Source organism: Phascolarctos cinereus, unplaced genomic scaffold, assembly GCF_003287225.1.
Source record: "Phascolarctos cinereus isolate Bilbo 61053 unplaced genomic scaffold, phaCin_HiC Scaffold_4;HRSCAF=312, whole genome shotgun sequence".
Taxonomy (NCBI): Eukaryota; Metazoa; Chordata; class Mammalia; order Diprotodontia; family Phascolarctidae; genus Phascolarctos; species Phascolarctos cinereus.
Genome location: NW_027555847.1, coordinates 667629304 through 667655870, shown reverse-complemented (window position 1 = coordinate 667655870; position 26567 = coordinate 667629304). Strand labels below are relative to the sequence as shown.

General features: G+C 46.4%; 1 protein-coding gene across 7 annotated transcripts in view; it reads right to left on the bottom strand.

Annotated features, from left to right (window-relative positions):
- Positions 1-26567, bottom strand: part of UNC13A (unc-13 homolog A) — a 91242-nt gene that overhangs the window by 51008 nt on the left and 13667 nt on the right. For 2 of the 7 annotated variants that reach the window (XM_078154023.1, XM_020969408.2), the window contains exons 2-14: positions 22808-22837; positions 21943-22042; positions 20387-20504; positions 19417-19540; positions 13184-13257; positions 12878-12932; positions 9037-9072; positions 7049-7265; positions 5971-6090; positions 3610-4113; positions 3158-3257; positions 1028-1074; positions 681-759 (exon numbers count right to left, since the gene is read on the bottom strand). In XM_078154023.1, the coding sequence (XP_078010149.1) occupies positions 681-759; positions 1028-1074; positions 3158-3257; positions 3610-4113; positions 5971-6090; positions 7049-7265; positions 9037-9072; positions 12878-12932; positions 13184-13257; positions 19417-19540; positions 20387-20504; positions 21943-22042; positions 22808-22837 (1604 nt within the window). Of the gene's footprint in view, positions 1-680; positions 760-1027; positions 1075-3157; positions 3258-3609; positions 4114-5970; positions 6091-7048; positions 7266-8094; positions 8152-9036; positions 9073-12877; positions 12933-13183; positions 13258-19416; positions 19541-20386; positions 20505-21942; positions 22043-22807; positions 22838-26567 lie in introns of those variants that run through there. The other 5 variants (XM_078154026.1, XM_078154027.1, XM_078154024.1 and 2 more) reach the window with 4 other exon arrangements.

The following is a 26567-nucleotide window of genomic DNA, read 5'->3' as shown; positions in this document are numbered from 1 at the left end:
CAAACATTTAGTAAGCACCTACTACATGCTCAATCTGAACAAACCTAATCTCTCTGCCAAATGTCAGCCCTTCAAATGTTTGAACAAAACTATCATTCCCTATAGCCTTCTCTTCTCCAAGCTAAACATTCCCAGTTCCTTCAACTGATTATCAGAGGGTGTGATCTTGAAGCCCTTTCTATCACCAGTTGCCATTTTTTTGGATATATTCTCCACATTGTTTGTGTTCTATGACCCTGATGAAAGTCACAAGCAACATCTCTAAGCCTCGGTTCCCTCAACAAGGAAATAAAATGAGGATACTAATAGCTAGCATTTATGTAGCACTCTGAGAGTAACAAAGCAACACAATAGCCCTGTGAGGCAGGTGTTGTTATGATGTCCTTTTTGCAGATGAGGAAACTGAGGCCCAGTGAAGTTAAGTGGCTTTCCCAGAGTCACACAGTCAGGAAGTGTCCAAGGCTGGATATTATTATTATTGTTGTTGCTATTATTATTATGGATGGGGGAGAAGGAAAAAAGGACCAAGAAAAAAGAGACAGAGACATGATACTACTAGGAGTTAAATGTGATGTAGCATTGGGCTCCAGGAAAATAAAGGGAGACAGTCCCAGTGGACCCCTTGGACCAGCTCTGGAGACAGGTCAGGACTAGGAGAGAAGGGCATGCTGCTTACTCACCAGGTCGCTCACAAGGGGAATCGGCTTTCTTTTTCGAATGTCAGGCATGCTGTCTATGATGATGAGACCACCGCCAGGTCTGGGAGAGAGACAGCAAAGAATCCCCCTGGGCACTGCTCATGCCTGTGGGCCCCCTTACAATACCCTAGGGGCCTACCTTGGTACCTCAAACTTCCAAGGCATGAGGGCACAATGCTCTTTCACTTCTGGGATCTCTAAACACCCAAATGTACCTACAAACCTGAGTCCTCGATCTGCCCTCCCAAAGTAGGAAGCTCATTCTAGGCAGTGCCCAGGGAAGGGGAGGGAGAAATTTGGGCTTGAGGGGCCTGTGTTTAGCTACTTACCCTCCTTTGAACCAGAGTGAGTTAGACATCTCTCCTTCTCCTCGAGCCTGAGGGACAATCACAACTCTGTGACATTCTATCCAAAGGGCAGTCACCATCCCTTCCACCCCCCTCCAACTCACAGATGGACACCCTGGGGGGATTTCTGTGAACCTCCAGGATCCTGGCTCTTCTCCTAGCCTGGGCCTCCTAAGGGGAGCAAAGCCCCCATAGTCCCTCCAAGACCCTGGAGCTCAGCCTCCTTCTTATAGCTCGGTAGCCTGAGGTTTGAGAGGAATGTCCCTGCTGCCCTGATCCCTCCCCCTCAAGACTTCCTGGCCATCAATCCAATCTCTTAGCTTTCATCTATCCAGTCTGACCTTAGTGTCAAGGATTCCTGGGATGAGGCAGAGGGTTAATGTTAATGTATTAATGAGTGTTAATGGGTGGGGAAGGGGTGTCCACTGGCAATGGGACAGGAGGGTCTGAACCAACCCCAGGTCCATCCTATTCCTGAGACCCTTGGGAAACAAGGCAGATTATAAATAGGACAACTTCTGTCCCGACTCAGTCATTATCTCAATGTGACTTTGGACAAGTCATTCACTTGTCCATTCTAAATCACAGTGAACTCGACTGTCAAATGGGGGTGATACTTTCACAGCAGTCTGCCTTGAGGAAATGCCATAGAAATGATGAAAGATGGCTGTTATTTTAGAGGTTTTAATTGGAGCAGGTTTCCCCACCCACTGCCTGGATGAGAGTGGAGGGATCTCAGTGTTTCATGTATCTTGACAAAACATTAATTTGTCTCCCCTGCATCTCTGAGTTGAAACCAAAACATCCCATTCTGGAGCCTAGCAAGCTATGCCAGGCACTAAAGAGATGCTAAGGGCATGAGAACAGGGCAGAGGAGAGAGACCAACTGCTTTCTTGGGATCCCTGCCCATCTCCTGGACTGTGCCTTCTTCCCCCTCCTGCTCTGGTGTCCATTGGGGACCCTGAGGGAGGGGACACACCTACCTGTGCCAGTGGTGCTCACAGGGCATGAGGGCAGTGATGGTGATGAGCAACTGAAAAGCATGAGAGGACCCGAAGGGCAGCCAAAGGCAAACAAAAAAGAAATGATGGCTGATGGAGGTGAGGGAGGGTGGCTAGAGCCAGGCAACGGGAGGACAAGAGATTCAGTGGAGACAATGGAGGGAGCAAGGGGCGAACAGAGGCACAATCCCCACCCCTGCCCAGCTGAGCTTTGATTAAATGCAGCCCAACCTGAGACTCTCTCAGCTACCCAGACCAGTTCCTTCCTCCCCTCTGGCTCCCATCCCAGAACCCAGTCCTGCCTGCCAATCTACTCCTGACTCCCACGCTAAATGTGCCCACCCATGGTTCTTAACTCTGACATTAGTCTTCACCATTATCTGACAGATGACCTTCACCTTAATCCTGGTCATGACGATGACCTTCCTCTCAGATGCGATGCTGACTCAACCTTGACCCCGATCATGAATTCTATCCTAATCCCAGATCTAACCCTGATCCTTATCCAAATTCTAACTCTGACCTCAATGCTAAGCCCAACGTTGTTCAGTAGTTTCAGTTGTGTCCAACTCTTCATGACCCCATTTAGGGTTTTCTTGGCAAAGATACTGGAGTGGTTTGCCATTTCCGTCTCCAGCTCATTTTACAGAAAAGGAAACTAAGGCAAACAGGGTTAAGTGACTTGCCCAGGGTCACCTAGCTAGTAAGTGTCTGAAGCCAAATTTGAACGCAGGAAGATGAGTCTTCCTGACTGTAGGCCCATCACTCTATCCACTGCACTACCTAGTTGCCCAATAACCCCAACCCTGATCATAAACCCAACTCAATGCTTGGCACTAATCCTAAAACCAAGCCTAATTTAAACCTTAATCCTGAGCATAACTTGGATTGCAAGGCCAACCTTGACCTTGATCATAACCTCAATCTTGAACCCAACCCTAACCCTGATATTAATCCTAACCTCTACCCTAACCCCAAATCTTAAATCCCCACATCTAGTCCTACAAACCTGGGAACTTCCCAAGCCAATCTAGACCCCCTCCTGGCTTGTGACACGGATGTTCTTGGTCTCTGCCTAGCGAGGCAGGTCCCCTCACAGGGCATACTCACCTCCTGGAGCTGCATTCGGACTTTGTTGAATACTCGTAGCCAGTTGGCCTTGGCTCTGGACATGGAGTCTTGCCCCTCTTCATCTTCCCGAGCCCTGTAACTGAGACCGGCCCCACCCCAGGGCCAGCGTTTAGGTTCCCCCCTGGGTCCCCAGTGTCTGGATCTCTAGTGATTCCCATGCATCAATATTACTGTCTGTTTGAGGAGCAGCTTGGGGTTCCCTGGTTCCCTGGTGAGGTGGGGGCCAGACCTCATGCTCCCATCTGGAGAGAGACAGGCAATGAGTAGAGAAGCCAGGCATCTTGGGCCTCCCTGGTTGTTTTCTGGGTCTATAACTATTTCGCCCAGTACTCTGTGTGGCCTAGAGCCCAGGACTAGACTCTGAGCCTGCTTGTCTCTTGTTCCTCTTCCCCTACCCTCCCATGGCTGCCTGTGCATCATGCTTCCTTTACCTCTCTTCCAGCTTCGGAGGTTCTGACTCAGGTACCCGCTCTCCCCCTGGCACCTCCTCAGCTCCTGCTGGCTCTGGAGGCATCTTGGTCACTTCAGGGCCTTCGGCAGACACTGGAGAGACCTTTTCCTCCCTTTCTGAGGAGGTGGGTACAGCTGGTAGGTAGCTGTCCTCCTTGGAGTATTCTTCCTCATTCTCACTGTAGCCTCCCTGCCTCATCTCTTCATCCTCCAGGTCTTCCTCCAAGTCTTCTTCCAGGTCTTCCTCTTCCAAGTCCTCTTCCAAGTCCTCTTCTTCCTCTTCCTCCTCCTCATTCTGATCCCAATGGGGGGAGTCTTTATGGTAGCTCACCGAGCTATGGCAGGAGTGATAAGAGTCTCGGTCCCTCTCTTCCTCTATTTCGGAGCCCTGCAAGCTCTGGTCATCTGGATCAAAGTCCTCACTCAGTTGGGAGCTGCCCTGGCTCAGTTCCCCTGAGGAGGCGTAGTGGCTGCTACCGGTTGGGCTATATGGGTGGCAGGGTTGGGAGTGAGGAGAGAGGAGATATAGATGGATGTTAAAAGTACAGTTGTCTCCAATTCAGAAGTGCCTGTGCCCTTTCCTTCCAGTCTTGAGCACCAGATGGCCTTCAGTGGGATGGGTTATTCATCCTAAGGGTAAGTACTCATCTAACCCAAAGTCAGAAAAGGTTGGAACACTAGCAGATGGTAGAAAAGTGTCAGGCCTGGGAGCCTAGAGCCCTTTATTAACACCCCAGCTCTGCCACTGGCCAACTGTGGGACATAGAGTGAGGCTTCCCCTCTCTGAATCTGTATCCCCAGAAGAATAGTCCATGCTCTACAGGGCTTTGGTGAAGAATAAATGAGAAACCATATGGAAAAGTGCCCTTCTCCACAGGGAAGTATAAAAGCCCAATATAAATAATGTAAGGTGATAGCTCTACAGTTATCCCCATTCCACTTCCTTCTCTCTCATCGGAGCAGAAATGTCCTGGATGCCAACCCTACAGCCCAGGGAGTTCAGTCCAGGACATAAGGCTACTGGCATCTGTCCCTAGGCCTCATTCTCCATCAATATGACTAAGGACCCACTATTCTAAAGGAAAAGAGCACTTTCTCTAAAAATCTGGCTAAGTATGTGGAAAGTATTAAAGTGGACAGTGCTGACTCCCTCTAGAGTCTAGGTGGGTATGGGTATTTGCTTACCCTCATCTGCCATTTTGCCCCCAAATTTATTTCTATGTCTTTGTTCCCCAGAATTCCTTTGCCCTCTCCATCTCCCTTCCCTGGAGGTCCCACAGATCAGTGGCCAACTGTTCACCATACCATCTTAGATTAAGACCATATCCAATATCTTTCTTCCTTCTACCCACCTTGAGTCCCCCCACCCCATCCTCCCTTCTTCCTCCCTTACCCTCACAGCAAACACATCCAAAACAGAGACAGGTAGACAAACCCAAAGGACAAGAAGAAGAGGCCCCCAAAGGGACAGAAAAGCGCACCATGCAGACAAGGACAGGGGCAGTGTGGGGGAGGCCGATACCACATCCGTGGATACGTCTGGCTGGCTCAGAAAGCCCCCAAGAACTATTTCTCACTCAGACATTCTGCCCCTGTGGTTACTAAGGTTCTGGGCCAGGAGCTGAAACACCTGAGTTCTAGTCCTAACTCTGTAACTGAATGAAGGTATAACCTTGACTAAGTAAGATATTTCTAGTCTCTGAGCCTGGGTTTCCTCCCTCTGCGAAAGGACAATAGCCTGTAATCTGCTCCCCTTCCTGGGGCTGTGTGTGGCTCCAATGGGAGACAACATGGGAAACGGCCTCGATATAGATTAGTAGCATCATCATCGATACGGATAAGTGGGAAGGAGACCACGCTACATTACGAATGAGGTGCTAACTTCCCTCTTCTACCCAACCACAGTCACCACTACCCATCAGGTAGATGACTTTATCCAAACCACTTAAACTCTCTGGGTCTCTGCTGCCTCATCTGTAAAATGGGTTCAATAATACCTCACCTTCCTTAAGGTTTGGGGGCTGGACCAGATGGCCTGCTTTCTCACTATGGGAGCTACAACTTTATGAGACATTCTTTCTTGAAAAAGGATGAAGGGGACTGGGAGGGGCTCCCCATGAAGACAGGAGACAGGGCCTCCTTGGGAAGGGGCCAAGGAAGAAAGATCTGCTTAAAATGCCATTCATTCTGCTGATACCTGGAAAATGTGCCCTCCCACTCACCCAAGAGGGAGTTATATGGACCAGGAGTGATTGGCCAACGGTATCGGCCTGCCCCAGCCCACGAGGAGCAGACCACAGCACTGGACTGGGCATGAGGCTCACAACAGGGAAAGGACCCACCTATCTGACAGGTCTAAGGATGGCCTGTTCTCAAGGGAATAATGGTGGCGGGTTGGCCGGCCCCAGCCAGCCTCCGAGTCGCTGTGGCCCCGAGTGGTTGGATCGACGCTACTGAAGCGTCTGCCAGGGAGTGGGGAAAGGGGAGGAGGAACATGGTCAGCAGGTAGGGGAGGAGTATTTAGCTAAGGCTCCCCCGGGGGAGGGGAGGGCAAATGTCAATGGGTGGAGTTACCCTGGGATCAGCTCAGCTGGGTGCCATGTGGCAGGAGGGCTAAGCTCTTCCCCCTTGCCTACACTGGGCTCATGAATGTCCCAAGATAACAACCCGTTTTCAGGGCCCCACACATTTGGGTTATTTGCCCATGTTTCAGTATCATCTTTGGGCCAACCAAGAACAGCCCCTTTAACTTGCCTGGTCCTGATGACAACTTAATTCAATTTTGAAAATCCAACCTGTTTTGGATTAAACACCAACTCTGTGCAAGGCAGTATGCTCATTGCAGTGATCCTGCACCTGTGAGTGAGGCAACTCCTTGCTAGAGTAGACAGTGGTCCTTAACCTTAGGGGTCATGAACTTGTTTTTGTCATAATTACTTTCCAATAATTTTTTGTAATTATTTAATGCATTTTAAAACATCATTCTGATAAATCCATAGGCTTCATCAGATTGTCAAAGGGATCCATGATGAAATAAAAAGGTTAGGAACCTCTGGACTAGAGTTTTCCAGAAGATCAAAACTCTTAGACCTTACCCTGTGCCCAGAAGCAGGGTCCATTTCCTCTTTAGAGCCCAAGCTCCATCCACCTCCTCCTTCTCCTCTTCCCTGCACCTTACTCTTCCATTCAACAATATAGCAGGAGGCAGACTTGTCTCACAGAGAATGCTGGCCTACAAGTCAGATCTGGGGTTTACTTCCAATACTAACTGGGTGATCTTAAGGAAGTTCATTGCCCCTTGCTGAGTCTGAGTTCCTTCATCTATGAAAGAGGAATTGGACTAGACAGTCTCTTTCCTTCCATTCCTGCCTGTCCTTCCTCATGCCACCCCTTCTCCTCTTCAAGTCCCTACCCAGGTACCTGACTGGAGGTGCTTCTGAGTAGTCTTCATAGCTCCTCATAGAATCACTGTAAGAATCCCGGGAATCTCGGGAGCCCAGTGGAGGAGGTCGGACTGAATACTGGTGGACAGAGGCATTTGGCTGGGACGTGGTGTAGTAGGGCGGTGGGATGCTGTTACTGGTCTCGCTACGGTAATCGCTGTCCCGGTCATCCACGGCGCTGTCTGGGTCTTCATCTGGAAAAGTCCCCCAATTGGGAGGGAGGAATGCAGAAAGGAAAAGGATGAAGGGCTGGGAGGTGGGCTGGAGGGTTGTCCCCAATAGACAACCCAACCTCCTCCCCTCCAGGGACTATGTGTGGCACCAAAATGCCTTTGATCAAAAAAGTGATTGTGAATTTAGGGGTACTCCCCCCAAGACCTAGGGTATCCCCAATGCCAGCTGCTTTCCTCCCCTCTGTCCCTACACAGAGTAAGATTAAATATCTCATGCAAGTCAAAGGAGTTTTCTTTAACATGGGATGTGCCATGTGACTCCTTATATGGGAGAGAACGTGAAAGGAAGGTTGGAAGGGAGGAAGAGACGCTCAGCTGGGCCTTCGTGGTGCTTGAGGAATGGAGCCGGATGGGCTTTGAGTAAAACAAGGGGCAAAGAGAAAGGAATAAAAGAGAGGTGATAGAGAGATCCATGATGGCAAATGGGAAGTGTAGAAGTTTGGAACACAGTCCATAGAAAATGGATGGCCCAAGCTGGAGAGAGGAAGAAGGGAGGAGACAGGACACAGGATATCAGGGCATCATATGGGAGGCAGAGGCACCTGCAGACCTGTGGTCAACAGAAATATACCCAGGGCTTAAGTAGGCCTGGAGAAGGAAGTAAGGAGGACTGGTTTACCAGGCCTCAAGTGGGCCTTGAGGAGACATAAGTGGCATGGTAGCTCCACCTGCCTTACTCTTTTCCAGAACCAGCTATCCCCAATGGTGCTGAGGCTACAAGTGCTCTCTGGGGTGGCCAGGTCCAATCCATGGTACAATGTCAAGGTTGCCTCCTCAGCCTGGGGCTCACCTATCACCCCTTGGTGATACTCCTTCAGAGGTATAGCAACACTGACCCACTGGCTGGAATGTTCTGTTGGAAGCAGGAGGAGAAGATGTAGGGAATTGTTGGGGTGAGGGGTTTGAGGGCACAGCATGGGCAGAAGTTCAGGGCATAGGACCACTGGAATAATGTCCACCTAGATCCCCATCCATCCCTCCAGAACTGAGAGGTAACTGAGGATTTCTAATAACCACCACCACAGCCCTGCCACCATCTTTAGCTTCACCTCTGGACCCTTTTCACAAAATAGTGTAACAGTAGAGCTCGGAAAGATCTTAGGGATCATCTAGTGACTAGATGATCTAGTTTGACTAGAATATTATTCTAGTCCAACTCTTTCATTTTACAGATAGGGAAACTGAGGCTCAGAGAGAAGACTTGTCCAGAGTTACACTCATCCCTCTCCCCCATGAGAGGAAGGGGGAGAGAAGGAAGGGGGAGGAGAGAATCAACAAGGGAGTAGGTGACAGGTAAGGAAAGAGATATGGGATTGGACATGGGGGCAGAGGGTAGGGAGAGAGATTTGGGCAGAGGTGGAGGTCCTGAAGGTCCCTAAGGTGGTATTTGTGGGCATCTAGTCCCATCCAGTCCCAAATTGTAGCCCTCATTATCAGGCTGATGCCTTGCACGGGCTCCAAGATTAGCCCCAAATTCCCATACTCTTCCTCTGCTTATCAGGTAACATAAGGACACCTCTCCTGCCAGCACCAGGGGAGGCCAACCAGAGACTGGAGAGTGAGGGGGTGAAGGGACAGGGGAAAGGCAGGGATGTGCCGGGCTGACTGTCCCCAGGCTCCTCACGGCTCTCTCCAGGGGTAGGGTGGGGAAGGGAGGGGGAACATTATCCGGGGAGCCATATGCCCCCACTCCGCCCCCTCACACTGGACAAATCGCCGGCTGAGTACTTACTCTGCTGCTCCCCCCAGCCAAAATAACTCCAGTTGCCTACAAAGAAAAATATGGGCAGGACTTGAGGCAGTGGGCATGGAAGAGGGCACAGGACAGGGAGCAGGGGCTGAATTGTGAGCACCCTCTGGACACCTGCTCTCTTCCTCCCCCATTGTTCGCAGGCCACCTCCCTCTCTCCATCACTGCCCCCTGTCCCTTGATCCAAAGCAGTTTGGAATTTTACAGTCCAAAGTCCAGCTTCCCTCCCCCACACTGGAAAAGAATGGGACTGAAAGGGAAGGAGGGGGGAGGGGAAGGTTGGGGAGGAGTTGGTGGGTGGGAGGAGAGGTGAGGGAGGAATCAGAGAAAAGTTGGAGGTGTACCGAGCATCTTATGAAGGTCGTGCTAAGGAAGTAGGTGTGACCAAAGTCATGGGCTAGGTTAGGGGGAGAAGGAACACTGCTCATAAGGAAAGACCCCTCAAAGCAGAGTAGGAACTATTGGGATTCCCAGTGCTAGGCACATAGTAAATGCTTAATAAGTGGGTTTTTTTCACTCATGCATCCAGTTTCAGAGGCAAAGAACTTATGAGGTGAGAAGTGGGGGTCTTATACAGTGGGTGAGGATTTCCTCTGATTGATTTCACTGGAGAGAATCCTCCTTTTGACCCCTCCCCCACCATTTTTTTTTTTGTGTGGGCCAGGGGATGTTGATGGGATCAATAATAATAATAGATTATATTTACATAGCTCTTTTAGGTTTGCATAAATTAATTCATTTGAGCCTTCCAATAATCCTATGAGATAGCTGCTATTTTTATCCCCATTTTACAGATGAGGAAACTGAATCTGGGAGAAGTTAAGTGACTTGTCCACTTTCATTGACAGCCTTTGAACCCTGATCTTCCTGACTTCAGGTCCATGGGACATGCCATGCTGCCTTAGGGCATCACTCAGGCTAAGAAACATGCATGTCTGTGAAGGATACAGCATTGGAGGTTCTCAGTTACCTAATACTACCTGGGTAGATGCTCGTAACGGCACAAGTATCATGCTCCTTGTTGAAATAGGTCTCTTCCTCCTTTTCTTGGGAGAGAGGGGGTGGAGAGGAGCCTGTATCTTAAAGGAGGAAGTGGCCAATCTGCCAGCATCCCTTGGGTGGAGGGCATTCAGATGCTAAGAGTAAAACTTTATGGGTCCTGGGATCATAGCGGTAGAGCTGGAAGAGACCCTAGAGGGCATTGAGTTCAGTTACCTCATTCTGCAGATGAGGAAACTGAGGCAGACAGAGGTGGAGTGACTTGCTCAAGGTCACACAGCTAGTTAAGAGTCTGAGGCAGGATTTGAACTCAGAGCTTCCTGATACCAAGTCCAGCACCCTATCCACTGGGACATTTAGCTATCACTTGACAATTCACACTTGACAATTTACATGCATTATCTCATTTGGCCCCCATGGCTACCTTGTAAAGGAGGCCTGGTAGGGATTATGTCCATTCTAGAGATGGAGGAAAATGAGGCACAGGAAAGAGAAGTGATTCACTCAGGGTCACACAGCATGTTAATGGTTGAGCCAGGACTGGATTCTTGGCCTTTGGGTATATCATATGGCATAGATACCCAAAAAAGTCCCCAATACTGGGACACTAGGTGAGGGGGTCATAGGATCATAGATTTGGAGCTAGAAGGGACCTTAGAGGCCAGGTCCAACCCCCTCCTTGGATAGATGCATAGGCACAGGGATGTTAGGTGACCTGCCATTTCACACAGGTAATTAAGTGTCTGAGGCAAGGGTCACACTCAGGTCTTGCTTGACTCCAAGCGCAGCCCTCTAGCCATGGTGAAATCTCAATTTAGAACATGAAGGTATCTTAGAGTTCATGTGGTAGATAAAGCCCCTTCCTTTTATAGGTGAGGAAACTGAGGCAAAGAGAAGTTAAGGGATTTGCTATGTCATATGGCTAATGAGGAGCAGAGTCAAATTTGAACCAAGTTTCACCACCTGAGATGTAGCGTTCCTTCCCCTGTGACATGTTGCCTCTCTTACAGGCTAGCTCTGAGCCTGATTCCATCATCCCGTCAATGAGAAAAACTGCCCTGGCTTCCAGAAGTTAGTGATGCTACCTTTGATGCCAGGCATGAGGTCAGAACACCCACTGCCAATTTAACTCCCTTGCCTGCCCACTTTCCCTGGCACTTGGATTCAACCCAGCGCTTGGACAGAGAATCCTCAGACTCTAATTTGGCTGTGGCCCTGGGTTTTCAGGGGAAGAGCGTTACTGCCTGAGCTTTTACTTGTCAGAAGCTTTGCTGATCCAGGTGCCGTACTTCTTCTCACCTACTGGCCCTGGACTGTTGTGTACCCAGATGGATGGGACAGCCTTGGGTGGGTACGGCATGGAAGCCTCCCTTCTTCAGTGGTTCAACCTGGCATCCAAAGCTGGGCTGAGATCTTGGTTGTTAGGGAAATATGTCTATTATCAATCCATCTGATTCCCTGCCCAGCCAGCCAGCTGTTTGCAAGCATTAGCCCGAGCAGGTTTACGCCAACTGGTTCCTTACTAGGACAAGAGAGGTCCAACGACAACTGAATCTGACAGTGGGAGCTGTTCTCTTGGTGAACTTTCTTAGTTCCCATAGGTCTCTTTGTTGCTAAGTGTCTATCTGAGCATTTGACCAACTAAGCAGCTAAAGAGGAAGAGGAAAAGAAAGGTATTTACCTGACATAGATCTCTTCCATATCTTTTTGGTGTTCCATATCTCACCCAATTCCCAACCTAATTCCACCTGCCAAAGAGGTGAGCAGTCTCTCCTGTCATGCTCCCAACATTCTTTATCTCAATTTTCCCCATTTCCCTGCTCTTTCCCCTTTTTGGGAGCTACAGCAGGTCCCCATGCAAAAAAAAAAAATCCTTCATGTCTGGAGAGTGCTTTCAATTCCCCAAAGAAGTTTAATGTTATCATTTCATTTGATTCCCAGCATAACTTGGGAAGGTAGCAGAGATTATTCTGTTCTTTTGACAGATGAGGAACTGAGGCACATGACTGAATGTCTTGCCCAAGGATACACAGTGAGTTAGTGGCAGAAGTGGCTAATAAAAATAAAAACTCTTCCCATGTTATTATAGTGCACAATGGTTTATTGGATACTTCTGGAACCCAAGTCTCCATGCTCCTAGACCTACATCTTTCCACTAGATTGTTCTTCTAGATTCTGAGTAACTGGCCATTCCCCCTTCCAACTCTTTCCCTCAATCTATCCCAGGCACATGTAGAAGTCGGGGTAGGGTGGTAGGGATAATGGATGACAGGGAGATATATGAAGGTGAGGAGGAGGATAGGAGAAGGATAGAAGGAAAGAGGAGCCAGGGAGAGAGGGGCCTTGGGGAATGGCAGGGCCAGGGCTCTGGAAGAGGTCAGGGGTTGCTAGAAATGAGAGATAACTCTACTGGTGAAATACTCCCCCAAAACAGAGAATTTGAATCTGGTGGTGTATAAATTCCAGATAAGGTAAGTTGAACTGGGAGTTCAAAGGTAGAAGTCATTAGAGGTCTACTGGGTTGTTTTATTATTTTATTTTTACCTCAGAGAAGTGGGTCCCGTAGGATCTGCAAGGGCAATCAGACCTAAGTAAGCCTAGCTCCTTGGAATGTGAAGATATACACCCCAGGGGATGCCAGGAGGGATCAAAGCCAAGAATTATATCTCAGAAGACATCCAAAACCCAAATCCTAGGTGGCACCAGACCCAGGCAGGCGGTCAGGCAATAAGGCAGTGAGGGATGTGCTATGCCCGTTAATGCCCTGTGCCCCAGGGACGGACCCTGCTGTTTAGGGCCATGAAAGGAAGAGAGCAGTACTTACAACACTGGGAGCTGGGGACCGGAAGAGGCTTGTCCTGTTCTTCTTGGAATGAATACTGAAGGGAGAAGAGCGAATGGGAGAAGGAAGCTCAGGGAGGGCAGAGGACTCTAGGCTGCCCTAAGTCAGAAATGTGGAACTCAGATATCCCATCGCCTACCCAACCACAGGTCTGTCTTACCCCACTCTCCTCCACTAAGAAAAAGAATTTGGACAACCAGTAGACTGAGTGAACTGCTCACACAGTCCCCAGAGATAGCCATGTGTTGGGGCAAACAGAATCTGGGCACCATGTCCATGTCTACTTACATCATCTTGGTCCCTCATAGCATTCAGTTGCTCCAGCTTCTTTGCCCAATACCGAGCCTCTTCCTCAGGGATGTCTGAAAACCAAATCCACATCTGTCAGCCTAGCAGGAAGTCCTGTGTCCCTGAACCTCCCACTGGCTTTGCCCCCCTGGGACATGGATTGAAGCATGGGAGAGAAAAACAGGTTGTCCCAAGACAATGGCTGGTGGGGAGGGATGCAAGAAGAGAAGGGAGAAGGATGGGGCAAAAGGAAGAGAGGAGGGAGGGGAGGGAGAAAAGAAAAGTGTGAGAGAGAAGAAAGCTGCTTCACCTACAGGTACTCTTAGTGATGGATGACCAAGGAAAGAGGTAATTCATCATTAAAAGTAGTTCATCATTAGCATTAATTAGGCAGCTGCATGGCAGCAAATTCAGTTCCTGGAAGGCATGAGCAAGAAAGGCTTGGGTCTTCTCTCTTCTCTTCTGTCTTCTCCACTCTTCTTCTCTCCTTTCCTCTCCTCCTCCTCCTCCTTCTTCTCTCTCTGTTCCCCTGCTTCTGCTTTTCCCACCTCCAAAGTAGGTCCTTTCTACAAAAGGCTTCATCTGCTCACTCATTATGGCATGGAGGTAAACCAGGTTTGGAGGATTTTGCCAGTGTACATGTAAGCTCTGGCAGATCCTACTAAACTGGAAAGACTTTTGGTATGGTCCTAGCAACAAGCTGTCCAATCCTAGGACTGGCCTAAATTAGTTCAAAGACTCACATTACCAGGTTGTTGGTTATTAAATGATGAATTCTTTGGCCATGGCAATACATTGGAACAGATAAAAATATCAAATGGCCTTTGGTTCTCATTCTACAGTGACTAGAGTAGAGTGGTTGAAAAGAATGTAGAGGATGAAAAGAAGGTAAGAGAATCTTACCATTTTTAGGTTGTTTACAAAACATCAGTTTAAACACCAGTACTCTAAATGTAAGTTCTTCATCTGATCACCAGTGAGCTGACCCAGTCCTGGAGGAACTGAACCTCATCCACATTTACATTCTTTATATGAAACCAGAAGACATCAAGAAGTTGCAGCTAAATGGAAGTCTGGCTCTCAAGTTCCCCTCAGAGAGGTAAATAAAGTAACTAGTGGAGTTGGTTTCATAATTCACCCATGGATAAGAAAGATCATGTCATGGTATACTTGGTCACCTCAAGTTGCAGTGCTTATGATGAGCATAGGCAAGGAGGCCATCATGAAGCTAGTTACAACAATTATAACCATTCCAAGTCACCTATTAAGATAAACTATTGCCTCTAAATCCTCTTTTAAAAAGATATCTATAATCCTGTATTCTTATTATCATCCAAAAATGAAAAAATAAAGATATTGGGTCTAATTATCATTATTTCTTAGAAAAATTTAACAAATATAAAACAGTCACCACAACTAGGAGGCTAAAAGAGCCCAGAAAGCAATTCAGCTAGCAAACGTTGATCTCTGCCAACCAGAGAGGTATAAAAAACAAAGGCCATACCACTTTAGAGTACAACACTTGCTCATTTGCAAAACATCACAGAAAAAGAGGATGTAAGATTTTTCACAGTATTGCCTTACAGAAGAGTGAAAAGTAGTGAATGAGAAAAGAAGGCTCCAAATAATTGGTGTAGGATCCAACAAAGCCCCATAATCTTGACAATATTTATAGCTGAAATGGGAAACTCAACAATAGATATGAAATACAGCACTTACCAGCATTTCCATATAATTTATTTTCATCATAAATAACAGTAGAATCACCATATATAGACTCTACCACATCAGTACTCAATGTGGAAGTGGAAATTGGCACTCAAGAAGTGAGAACAGCTTTACCTACCCAAATGCACAAGAAGTCCATATGGACGTGATATTTTTAAAGACATGAAAGAATCAGTTTTGAGGATATTGCAAAGGTGATGAATTTCCAAAAGAATGAAAAAAGAAACCTCATGGACAGCATTATTACTAAAGAGAAGTTGACTGAAAAGATACCAGCAACTGTAAATCAATACTTTCTTTCCCATCTACGTAAAAACTTTGTAAGAATGGCATAGATAGGTGTTGAGGGTATCCCAGATGAAAATATAAGGAGTAATAGATTTTTACAACCAAATTTCCGTATCATACCACATCTTCATAGCCACACAGTGAAAGGTATTTTTGTCCTTGCTTAGTCGTGTCCAACTCTTCGTGATCTCATTTAGGATTTTCTTGGCAAAGATACTGGAGTGGTTTGCCATTTCCTTTATCAGCTCACTTGACACATGAGAAAACTCAGGCAAACAAAGTGAAGTAACTTGCCAAGGGTCACATGGCTATGTCTGAGGATGGATTTGAATTCAGGAAGAGGAGCGTTTCTGACTCCAGGCCCAGCACTCTCTCCACTGCACCACCTAACAGCCCAATGAAAGGTATAGAAAATACAAAATCCCTTTGTGTTTACTGTTCATTCATTACCACCCCCCCAAAAAAAATAAATAAAAGCATTTGACTGAGTAGAACAAAATGTACCCTTAAAGGTTCTCCTCAATAAAGTATTTCTCCTGCATAGGTTATTATACAAGCTTCCACAACAAATGCAATCGCAGAGATAACTTTGTTCAATAATTCTCTGAATATCGGTAGGTCCTTAATAAGGGTTTGTTGAATTATAATAACTCATTTATATAGCACTACAAGGTTTTCAAAGTGCTTTTTTTTTTACAATAAGCCTATCAGTTTTTGAAAGAATTATCATCCCTATTTTATAGATGAGGAAACTGTAGCTCTGAGAAATTAAGTGCCTTGCCATGGGCAAACAAAGTAAATGTCTAAGGTGGGATTTAAATGCAGGTCTCCTGGCTTCCGGTATAGAATTCTTTCCATTATTTCATGCTACCATGGAATTAAATTGTTAAGCAAGTTAGGCATAAAACAGAGAGACATATACTTGACAAATGTGTTTGCTGATATAACCAAGGATGATGTAGGCTAAATGGAAGAAGGATTCTGAATTGATTGCAAGGATTTCTAGGTATTCCTATTTTTACACTGGGCTAGAATCATCAAGCTCTGCACAGTAAAGGACCTCCTAAAGTGATTTCCATGAGCCATCAGATGAGACAAAACTAGCCTGTCTGCACCCAAAAAGCTAAGTGGATAAAGAATGTGAAGCAGTAGGATGGGCAGCCCATTCAGTTAGTCCATCAGTGCATATACCTGGGATAGGCATGGCAGATGGACAATAAATTGGACAAGATCAGAACAGAATGGATAGCATTTGGGAAGCTGTTCATTGCTTTCAGTGATCCCAGGCTGAAAAAGTCCATCCTTTTAAACATCAACAGTCTACTCAGAATGCTATATGGCTTCAGATCATAAAGTATCAAGATCTCAAAAATGCTAGTGACCCAAAAGGCAATGGAAAGTTGCAAAGTATACGTGTACTTTGCAGACTGCAGAGCAGACCCCTTCTCAGGATCATGTTTTTAACTGCACAAAATAAAATACACAGAATTACAAAAGAAACCAATTGAAGTATAATTACCAATTAAAAAAAATCCAAGGCCTTGGCCCCTAGGTTAAACACCCCTGATCTAGAGGAAAGGCTCCTAGAAAGTTGAGTAGCTCCTGCATGGAGAATTGATGGAAGGACATGGACAAGAATTTTATAGGATGAGATTCTTGTGATCACTGTCAATGGAGAGACGAACTGCATCAATAGAACCATGGGTCCATCAAAGACCTCTTAGAGTTTGTGCCCTATAAATGGAATCTTCTTCCCTAACACTCAATCAAGGTAATCTTCAGGCTAGTCATTGGTCCCTTCTCATTCCATGGCTGCTCTGTCCTTCCTTGGCACCCCTCTGGAACCAAGGCTGATGCCCTGGAAATGAGAAGTTGCTAACAATGGCGGCCCTGTGGTGGAGAGAATAGCAAGCACAAGTAGGCTTGAGGAAAGCAGCTGCACAAGGTGCCTCCAGCTGAAGGGTGATAGAGTTGTCCTCAGGTCCCCTCTTTCTCAGTAACTAAGCTAAATTGCTATGGCCATAGCCATCATTTCCAACCACCTGAGAAAAATGACTAGCTAGGAAAGTGCTCTGTACACAGTAGACACTTATTACAGAATCTCAGGGCACCTACACCAACCCTTGCCCAAGCAGGAATCCCCTCTACAACATCCCTGATAAGAGGTTGTCCAATCTTCTCTTGAATATCTGTACATTGATGGGGAGCTCGTTATTTCCTAACAATACAAGTTGACTTTCTGCAAGTAGGACAATCCAGTCTGAGACAAGAGGAGGAATGATTTCTTTGATGTTCTGAATATTTAGGAAAAGAGGCCAAGGTTGTCTATCAAAGATGGTGAAGCTAGAGGCCAACTTGCAGAACTCTACCAAGGATCAGAATTTCTTAGTTCTATCTCAAGGTGAAAAGACCAAGGGATGGGTCTGGCTTTAGGAGAAGGGCTCAGAATGTTCCCAAGATAGAGATATCCTTATAGAATCTCAGCATCTGTGTGAGAGAAAGAGGTCATACAGACCAATCCATACCTAAATAGTAATCATTACTGTCACATTCCTGAGAAGTAGTTATTCACCTTCTACTTGAAAGTCTTGAATAACAGAAAACTCACTACCTCTAAAAGGATCCCATTCCTGTTTTAGCTAGCTGTAATTGTGAAGTTTTTTTTCCCCTTACACTGAGCTTGAATGGACTTTGTACCCTTGCTCCTCATTTTATCCTCTGGGGTCAAGGCCAACAAGACCTGGCACACGACAGTACTTTAAATACCTGAAGACAATACTCATGTCCTCCAAATCTTTCCTTCAGGCTAAACATTCACTGTTCCTTCACCTTATGTTCATATTTCAAGATTTCCAGTTTCTTTTGTATCTTGGTCCCCGATCTCTGGACACATTCTGGCTCATCAATAACCTTACTAAAATGTGATACCCAGAATAGCACACAATCTCCACATATGGTATGATTAGAGCAGAGGACATTGGGTGTCTTCACCACCTCCATTCTGGATACCATGCCTTTTTAATGGCAGAGTAGGATAACATTGGGCAGCTAGTTGGTGTGGTGGGTAGAGTGCTGGGCCTGGAGTCAGGAAGACCTGAGTTCAAATCTGGCCTCAGATACTTACTTGCTGTGTGACCCTGGGCAAATCATTCAACCCTGTTTGCCTCAGTTTCCTCATCTACAAAATGAGCTGGAGAAGAAAATGACAAACCACTCCAGTATCTTTGCCAAGAAAACCCCAGATGGGGTCATGGAGAATGGGACATTACTGAAATGACTCCACAACAAGAAAGGATTAATGTTAACTGTTTTGATCACTTCAATATATTGTTGAGGCCTATTGAGCTTTGAATCTATTTGAAAGGCCTTGTTATTATTATTAGCATTCACTACCAGCCTTAGCTCATTCTGGGATTTAGTGTGGCTAACACTATCCTTAAAGGATCACAACATGCTTTGTACTCATTCTCTATCACTTGTCCTTGATTTCTTCTTCAGGTGTCCTTTAAATCTCAGTAGAGGATGAACTTTCAGTGTAGTCACAGTGGTTTCAAGGCAGCTGGCTCTTTTGTTCTGTATTAGAATAATTTGCTTTTATATGATCAGAATTTCTTTCTTGAAAAAATCTCATCACTCCTGAGCTGACATCCTCTGTAGAACCTTACAATACTACCTATCCTTTCTCTGAATTCTGAACTCCGTCCTGTCAAACATAGGAAACATACCTGACAATGCCCTTTTTCATCTATCACAAATTCTAACATTCTCTTAAGTTCTACTTTGGGTTCCAGGTGCTCCTTATTGGTTAGAATCAGGTCCACATGCCAATGTTCAGCTACCCACCTTTTAGCAGAGAACTTTAGCAGATGGTGGTTGGAAGTCACTCATCACAGTTACATAAGTCCTCCTTGTGATCTGCTTCTAGAAATCATTATCCATTTCTTCCCTCTGGCCAAGCAGTCTGTAATATGCTGGTATTACAATATTATGTGTGTTCTCTATTCATTAATCCTCAACCAAATGCCCGCCATTATATTTTCTGCATTTTGGTTCATGGATGTCCACATAGCGTATATTTTCTTGATATAAAATGCTAGACATAGGTCAGATTCTAGCAAGTCTCAGAGTGAAGGAAAAGGAAACAGAGTAGAGCTTGGAAAAAACTCTGGGAACTCTCCTTTGACCAGTAGGTTCAAAATTCTTCCTCGAGCACTTACCCAAAGGCAGTTCAAAGCGGGTGTCCAGGAGAATTCGATGGAAGGTGGGGTCCTTTGTACCACAGATCTCATTGTCTGTCATGATAACTTGAGAGTCCAGGGTGAGCCATTCACCGGGGCCCTCCTGAGAAAGGGAACCCCCATCAAATCCAGAAGTGGTCAGAGGAAGAAGGAGGTTAGGGAGAGAAGAGAATATCAAAAGGTTAAAACCAGTGCCAAGGAAAAAATGTTCCTGGAGGAGGATAGGAGAACCAGGTAGCTGGTACCCTTGTACTCCTTCCTTAGCTAATGTTCATTCTAAGTCTCTTGGTACCCCTCCACTGCTCACTATTTCAGCCAGTCCTTACTACTAGACATTTGAAATACAATGTTATTCTAAGAAAACCATTGTTATCTCTTTGGGATGGGTGTTCCTGGAGGAGGGTAGGAGAACCAGGTGGCTGGTACCCTTGCATGCCTTCCTTAGCTAGTGTTCATTCTAAGTCTCGTGGTAGCCGTCCACTGTGCACTAGTTCAGCCAGTTCTTACTACTAGACATTCAAAATACAATGTTATTCTAAGAAAACCACTGTATCTCTTTGGGGTGGGTGGGGCTAAAGGGGGATCACAGCAGCGTGAGGGCTTTGGGTCAGAGTGATGCAACTAAGCTTGAGGGCAGGAAAAAGAACTGAACAGGTGCTGCGTATCAAAGAGCAAAAAAATACACCACCACTCCCTTCCTGTTCTACCTTGGGAAAAGGGGAGGATTCCATAAGAAAGATGAGCTAGGAACTATTCACAGCTCCCAGATACCTCCTTCGGAAAGCCTTGTTGGTGAGCCCTGGCCCTGCTCCCAAATCTGCCAGCATCACCTTTGACTACTCCCTCCTCCTACTGCCCTGCCTCCTTCCCCGCTTTTGAACATTTATTCAGGTTCTAAAGACAGTGCCTGGCTCTTTGCTCCTGCTCATCCCCCATCCCTTGTGCTCACCTCGTTAGACTGGCGAATAGTCCGGAGGGGGATCCATACTGTGCCCACCATGGTGTCCCAGATGAGCCCTTTATTCCAAACTTCTACTGTCAGGCCAAGGTCCAGGCGATTAATTTCACTAGCAGGAGAGGCAGAAGGAAAGGGGGAGAGCAGTCATTCCTAGATCCATAACCGGAAATGAGAATATAAGGTAGTTAGAAGGCACAGTGAATGAAGTACCAGGGTTGGAGTCAGGTGGACCTGAGTCCACACCCAGGCTCAGACACTTACCAGCTGTGTGTCCTTGGGCAGGTCATTTATACTCCATTGACTTCACTTACCCCAACTGTCAAATGGGCGTCATGATAGCACTTACCATAAACAGCTGGTTGCACAGTGGCTAGAGTGCTGGGCCTGGAGTCAGGAAGACCTCAGTTTGGGCCAGTCACTTAAAGGTGTGTGTGTGTGTGTGTGTGTGTGTGTGTGTGTGTGTGTGTGTGTGTATAAAAATGTGAAAACCTTAATGTGCCAAGTAAATGCTAGCTTTGATTATTACTATCTGGAGCTGGAGGGGACATTAGAGATCACTGAGCTAGGCAGCTATCTTTCTACTCTCCCCTCCCCAACCCAGGCTCCCCATAACCCAACAGGGCACTAGAGAGCCTGGCAATGCAAGTACTTTGGAGCTTTCTCCTCCTCCAACTATTTTGCCTCTTTACCCCATCCTGGATCATAGACCCAGAGGCAACTAGGGGATATAATGGATAGAATGCTGGATTTGGAGTCAGAAAGAACCGAGTTGGGAACTAGAAGGGGGCCTTATAGGCAATCTAGTCCAACTCCACCTCCAGTTAATAGGTAAGAAAACTGAGGCTTAAAGAAAGTGATTTGATCAAAGGAAATTTAGTGAGTTAGGAGAAGGGCCCTTCTGGTAGGAAAAAAAGCCCAACCAACTTTCATCTTGCATGAAGTAAGGTGAAGAAAGAAATAAAATTGTCCACATGAAGGCCAGGGATCTGGAGAAATCTGATACCTTAACAACAAGGTAGGACAGATGGCCGTAGGTGGTAGGGACAAGAATAATCCTAGCAGCTCTGAGGAGCTATCTGTCTAGGAGTGGGGTGGGTGGGGGTGGGTGGGGGTGGGGGTGATTGAGTCTGGTGAGTGCTGGCCCAGCTTTTCACTTGGCAGCTTTCTTTACAAGCTGAAAAATAGAGGCCTAAGTAGCTGAATAATGTGGTGCAGTGAAAAGAGTAATGGACCTAAAGTCCGAGGACCCAAGTGTGAGTCACAGCTCTACCAGTGAATCCCTTGGTGACCTTAGGCAAGTCACTTCCCCATGTGAACCTCAGCTTGCTCATTTGTGAAATGGGGATAAGAATCCCCACTCTACTAATCTCTCAGGGGGTATTTGAGGCTCAAATGAGAGGATGGATGGAGAAAAGCTCTGTAAACTGAAAAATTATCTGTAAAGTACTATGTATATTTGAGTAATAATTATCATTCAGCCAGGCGCTCTGAGTCAGCTTCTGCAGCCCTTCACAGCTGCTGGCTACCAGGGTACCACAGATACTCACAACATGAAATCCTGCTCCCAGCATGGCAGGTTCCCCCGCACCGCGATGGTGGTGCTCTTAACATTCTGCACCTTCAGGGTCACGTAGGTATTGAATTTTTCTGGGGGAAGAGATAGTAGGCAGAATGAACAGGTTGTTGGGGTTGAGCCCACTGGGCCTCCCTGACTCTCCCTTGCGGGTTCCAACTTATCAACATTAAGACATCCCTGAACCACCCCCAGACCAACCCCAAACAGGCTTTGGGTGTGTGGAAAGCATTAAGAACACAGGCAGTCTTCATGCCCATGCCCTCACATCCCCATAAACAGTCTCAGCTCAATTAATAGGAGCAGAGTCTGTTGTATTGCCCAAGAGTCTGCCCCCAAGTCATAGTACCAATCATAGTCTCAGGGTCGGGCACCTGGTTCTACCTGAATCTGAGTAAGAATCCAATCTACAAGAGGCAAAAGAAGAGTAGTTAGCCAGCCTCAACTTAAAGACCTCCAGTGGCGGGAAATTCATTACAAATCAAGGCAGACCGTTTCACTTTTGGATAGGTCTCTGTTAGGAAGTTTTCTCTCATACTGAACCAAAATGAATCTCCCTACAACTTTCTTCCACTGGTCCTAGATCAACCCTCTGTGGAAAAGTACCTACCTTCTCCTCCAGCCAACCCCCTCCTTCCCAACAGAGACTTGATGTATCTCTTTCAATGAGACACTATTTTGTTACAAAGGATTTGGGGAGGGTTAGAAGAGAGATAAGCTGCCTCTCTTCTCCCATCCCACCTCCTATCCCTAAACATTGCCCTTCCAAATGAGAGGTCATTCACACACATTCCCATTCCACTCTATCATGACAAAAAAACAACGCAGGGGTCACTTACCTTGAGCACCATCAAACTTGGCTTTTTTAACTGTAGAAAGAGACAGAGAGAAGGAAAGGCAAAGAGAGGGAGAGACGGGGAGAGGGAAAAACATGGAGATGAAATGACAGGAAGAGAAATGAAGATGAGAAGACAGGTAGAGGGAAAGATGAGGAGATGTAGTGAGGAGAGGAAAAGATAGAAGAGATGAAAAAGGGAAAAATGAGAGAGAAAGGAGTGGGAGGGGAGAGAGAAGAGGTAGAAGAAAGAGGGAATGATGAGAAGAGATGAAGAGATGAAATGAGATGGCAAGGGAGTATGAAAAAGGAAAATATGAGGGAGAGATGAGAAGGAGAGAGGGGAAAGGGAAAGAGAGGAACAGGGACAGTGTTATTGAAAAGACAGACAAATTATAAACTGAAAGCAGGAGAGATAAGGGAAAAGTGGACCCTTAACCCTTGGCCCCAGGTGTTCCCCTCCCACCACCTCTTATGCCCCACCCTTAACTTTCCCTCTTGTGAAGAACCTGACCAGCCATCCCTTTTCTGAGATCTGGCCAAGAAAGAATTAAAATAGAGACATCTTCTGTGCCCTACACCAGAGAGAATAGGGCATGCATGTGGGTATGCAAAAAGATACATAATGAAGGATAGAGGATGCTGGTAAAGATGTCAATAACCTAAGGGGAGAAGGAAGATTTGACCCATTTTCTCCCTTGTCTCCAGTAGAGCTTCTTGCCAATGAAGTTTATCAAAGCACTGTCACCAACAGAAATATCCCCAGTATTCATCCTTTTATTCAGGTCTGTGGATTGTCTTGGGGAGGGGGAAAAGGAGAGTCACCGGTATTCTTGTCTTACCCAGAACTCTGCATTCTGAACCTTTAGCCCCTAGGGACTTGGCCAGAGGCTCCTTTTGGGTTAGTGATACCCTGGCAAAAGCAGGCTCCCTACTTCCTACTCCTACGCCTCAAGTTTTTCCCATCAATGGCTGGAGAATGGAGTTTAATAGGGGGCCTGACTGGGCTAATGCAATCATTCCTGGAAAGTGTCCAGGCCCTTCTAGGGGCTCCCTTTTCACTGCCAGGAACAGTTATGGAGGAGAAAACGGATGTATTTCTGAAGACATTATGGCTAGCAATTCATGCAGAGAGTCTGTGAGCAAAGAGAAAAAGTTAGGGGATGGAAGGAAAAGGCCAGACAGACATCACAAAGTCAAGCTCCTGGGGTTAGACTTTGGTTAGTCAGATCTCAGCTGGGCTCATTGAGGCCAGCCCTTTGTCCCTGGAGAGTCATGACTTAACTTATCTGTCACAGCAGGGGATTGGGGTGGGGAGATGGAAAGGGATCTTTTCTCATTTCCCAAATTCTCATGGAAGTGGAGATGAAAGTACATTACAAGGGGGGCGGGGAGAAAGAGAGAGAGAGAGAGAGAGAGAGAGAGAGAGAGAGAGAGAGAGAGAGAGAGAGAGAGAGAGAAAATGAGACAGAAGAGGTGAGAGACATGTTACAGGAAATGGAAGAAACAGAATTAGATATAAGATGAATAGATAGAAACAGAGAGGCACTGGGGCAAAGACGAATAGAGGAAGAGGGGAAGTACAACAAGTAGCTGGAGAGAGAGATAAGCAGATGCAAGCTGGAGTGGTAAAGACTAGAGAAGGAAACAGGTGGGTGGTGGGAAGAAGAGGGAGAGAGGTGTGAGGAAAGAAAGATGAAGGGGAGAGAGAAGGAAACCAGGAGCGCCAGAGAGAACATCTTCAGCACTACATGCAGGACAGCTCCTTGACCCTGTTGCTGCCTGCTTGTTGGGAAATGTGGTAGGGGGCTGAAGAGGAGTCCAAAACTTGATTTAAGGAAAAGAGACCCAGTCTCCCCTGTCTCCTCTTTCTAGAAGCCCCAGGGAGTAGGCAGCCTAGAGCAGGGCAGTGAAGGCCTGCTCTGAGTCCAGGTCCAAGAAATGGAAATATGGTTTCTGGTTCTGAGCACCACAGGCCTCCTCCTACCCAGGAAACAGTCCTTATTTTTACTAGGTACAGAGTTTTGGTTCGAAAGTCAGAAAACTTGAGTTCTGATTCTGCCACTAATTCATTGTATGACCTCAGGTAAGTAATTTATTCCCTCTGAGTCTCATTAATAAAATGGGGATAAGCTAGTTCCTCGCATTTCCTATTCTGTCTCCTTTTCATTTTTTCTTTTTCTTTAAAAATAGTTTTTATTATGTGGCAGCTAGGTGGAGCAAAGCTGGGCTTGAAGCCGGGAAGATCTGAGTTCACATCCGGCCTCATACACTATGTAATCCCAGGCAAGTCACTTAACCTCTGTTTGCCTCAGTTTCCTCAACTGTAAAATAGGGGTAGTAATAGCATCTACTCCCAGGGTTGTTGTGAAGATCAAATGAGATGTTTGTAAAGTGCTTAGCACAGTGGCTGTAACACAGTAGGTGTTTAATAAATGATTGTTTCCTTCCTTCCTTCTTTATATGGGATGGCTTTCTAGGAGCAGGAAGAATAGAGATACTGAGAGTAATTCTGGTGATATAATAAATATCAACAAAAATTAATTTTAAATATGCATGGTAAGGTGCTATGGAGGCAAGAAAGTGTTGTACACTTGTGACAATTTTTTAGCATTATCAATTATATAACAAATTCAATGTGACAAACATTTACTGAGTGCCTAGTATATTCAAGATGCTTTGTTTAGATGCTAAAGATATAAAAACAAACCAAAGTAAACCCCTTCCTCAAGAGACTAATTAGAATTGTTTCATCCCCAGCAAATTAGGGGTGTCTTTCCCTACCTATCTATAAGCTTCGTTCAGGAGGCAACAACCCTGGACTATGGAATATCTAGAGGGAAGGTAAAAGAGGAGACAGACTCAGTGATAGGGATGGAGACTGCAAGGGAATAAAGATTCCATGAAAGGAATGGGGTCTTACCTAGAGGGATAGTGGGTGGGGGGATTGAGACTTAGAGGATAGGGGTTCAGTGAGCAGAAAGAAGATTAGATAAGGGAATTAAGGTTCAGAAAGAGGGAGGGAATTTCAGTGTTAGTGATCAATGAGATGGTCATAATAACTCCTCTGGACTTCAGTTTCTTCATCTGTGAAACAAGGGGTTTAAAATGAAAAATAATCTTTACCTGTTCTTCCAGGCTTAAAAAAAAATCCTCTAAGATCCAATGACCCAGGTCTGTCTTAAACAATTTCCCAAACTGTCACCTATGGTCTGCATGCTTATTGCTTCTCTGCTCTTTCATATTCTATGACCCTGCCTCCCTTTATTTACCCTTCCCCTTGCCTTCCACAGACCTGGGAAAGCAGCCATGGGGCATTGTGGGCAGCCACATTCATCACTAATAAGTTCACTGCCCCTGGCCTATGACCATAGGGCTAGCTTGAATGGGTAAGGCCAGGAGAGAAGCTCAGAGCCCTGCCCTGGCAGGTCTATTGCCAGATTCAGTGGCCCCTCCCCACTGCCGCTCCCAGTCACACGCTCCAGGGCTATTTTTAAAACTGAGCTGCCGCCAGAGGAGGATGTGGGTGATGCGGCCAGCCGCTGGGAGGAAGTCTGAGTTGAGAACAATGGGGGATGGGCTGGGAAAGCGGAGGGAGAAAGAGATGGGGAGGGGGAGGGGGACCCAGGGGAGACACAAAACAAGGCCCGCCCAATGATAATGAGCAGCCTGGAGACACCTTATTATTAAGTCTCATTGTAATTAGTATGGCTGTGATCCACCAGCATCCGACACCCATTTACTAATGATCAGAGACAGTGTGG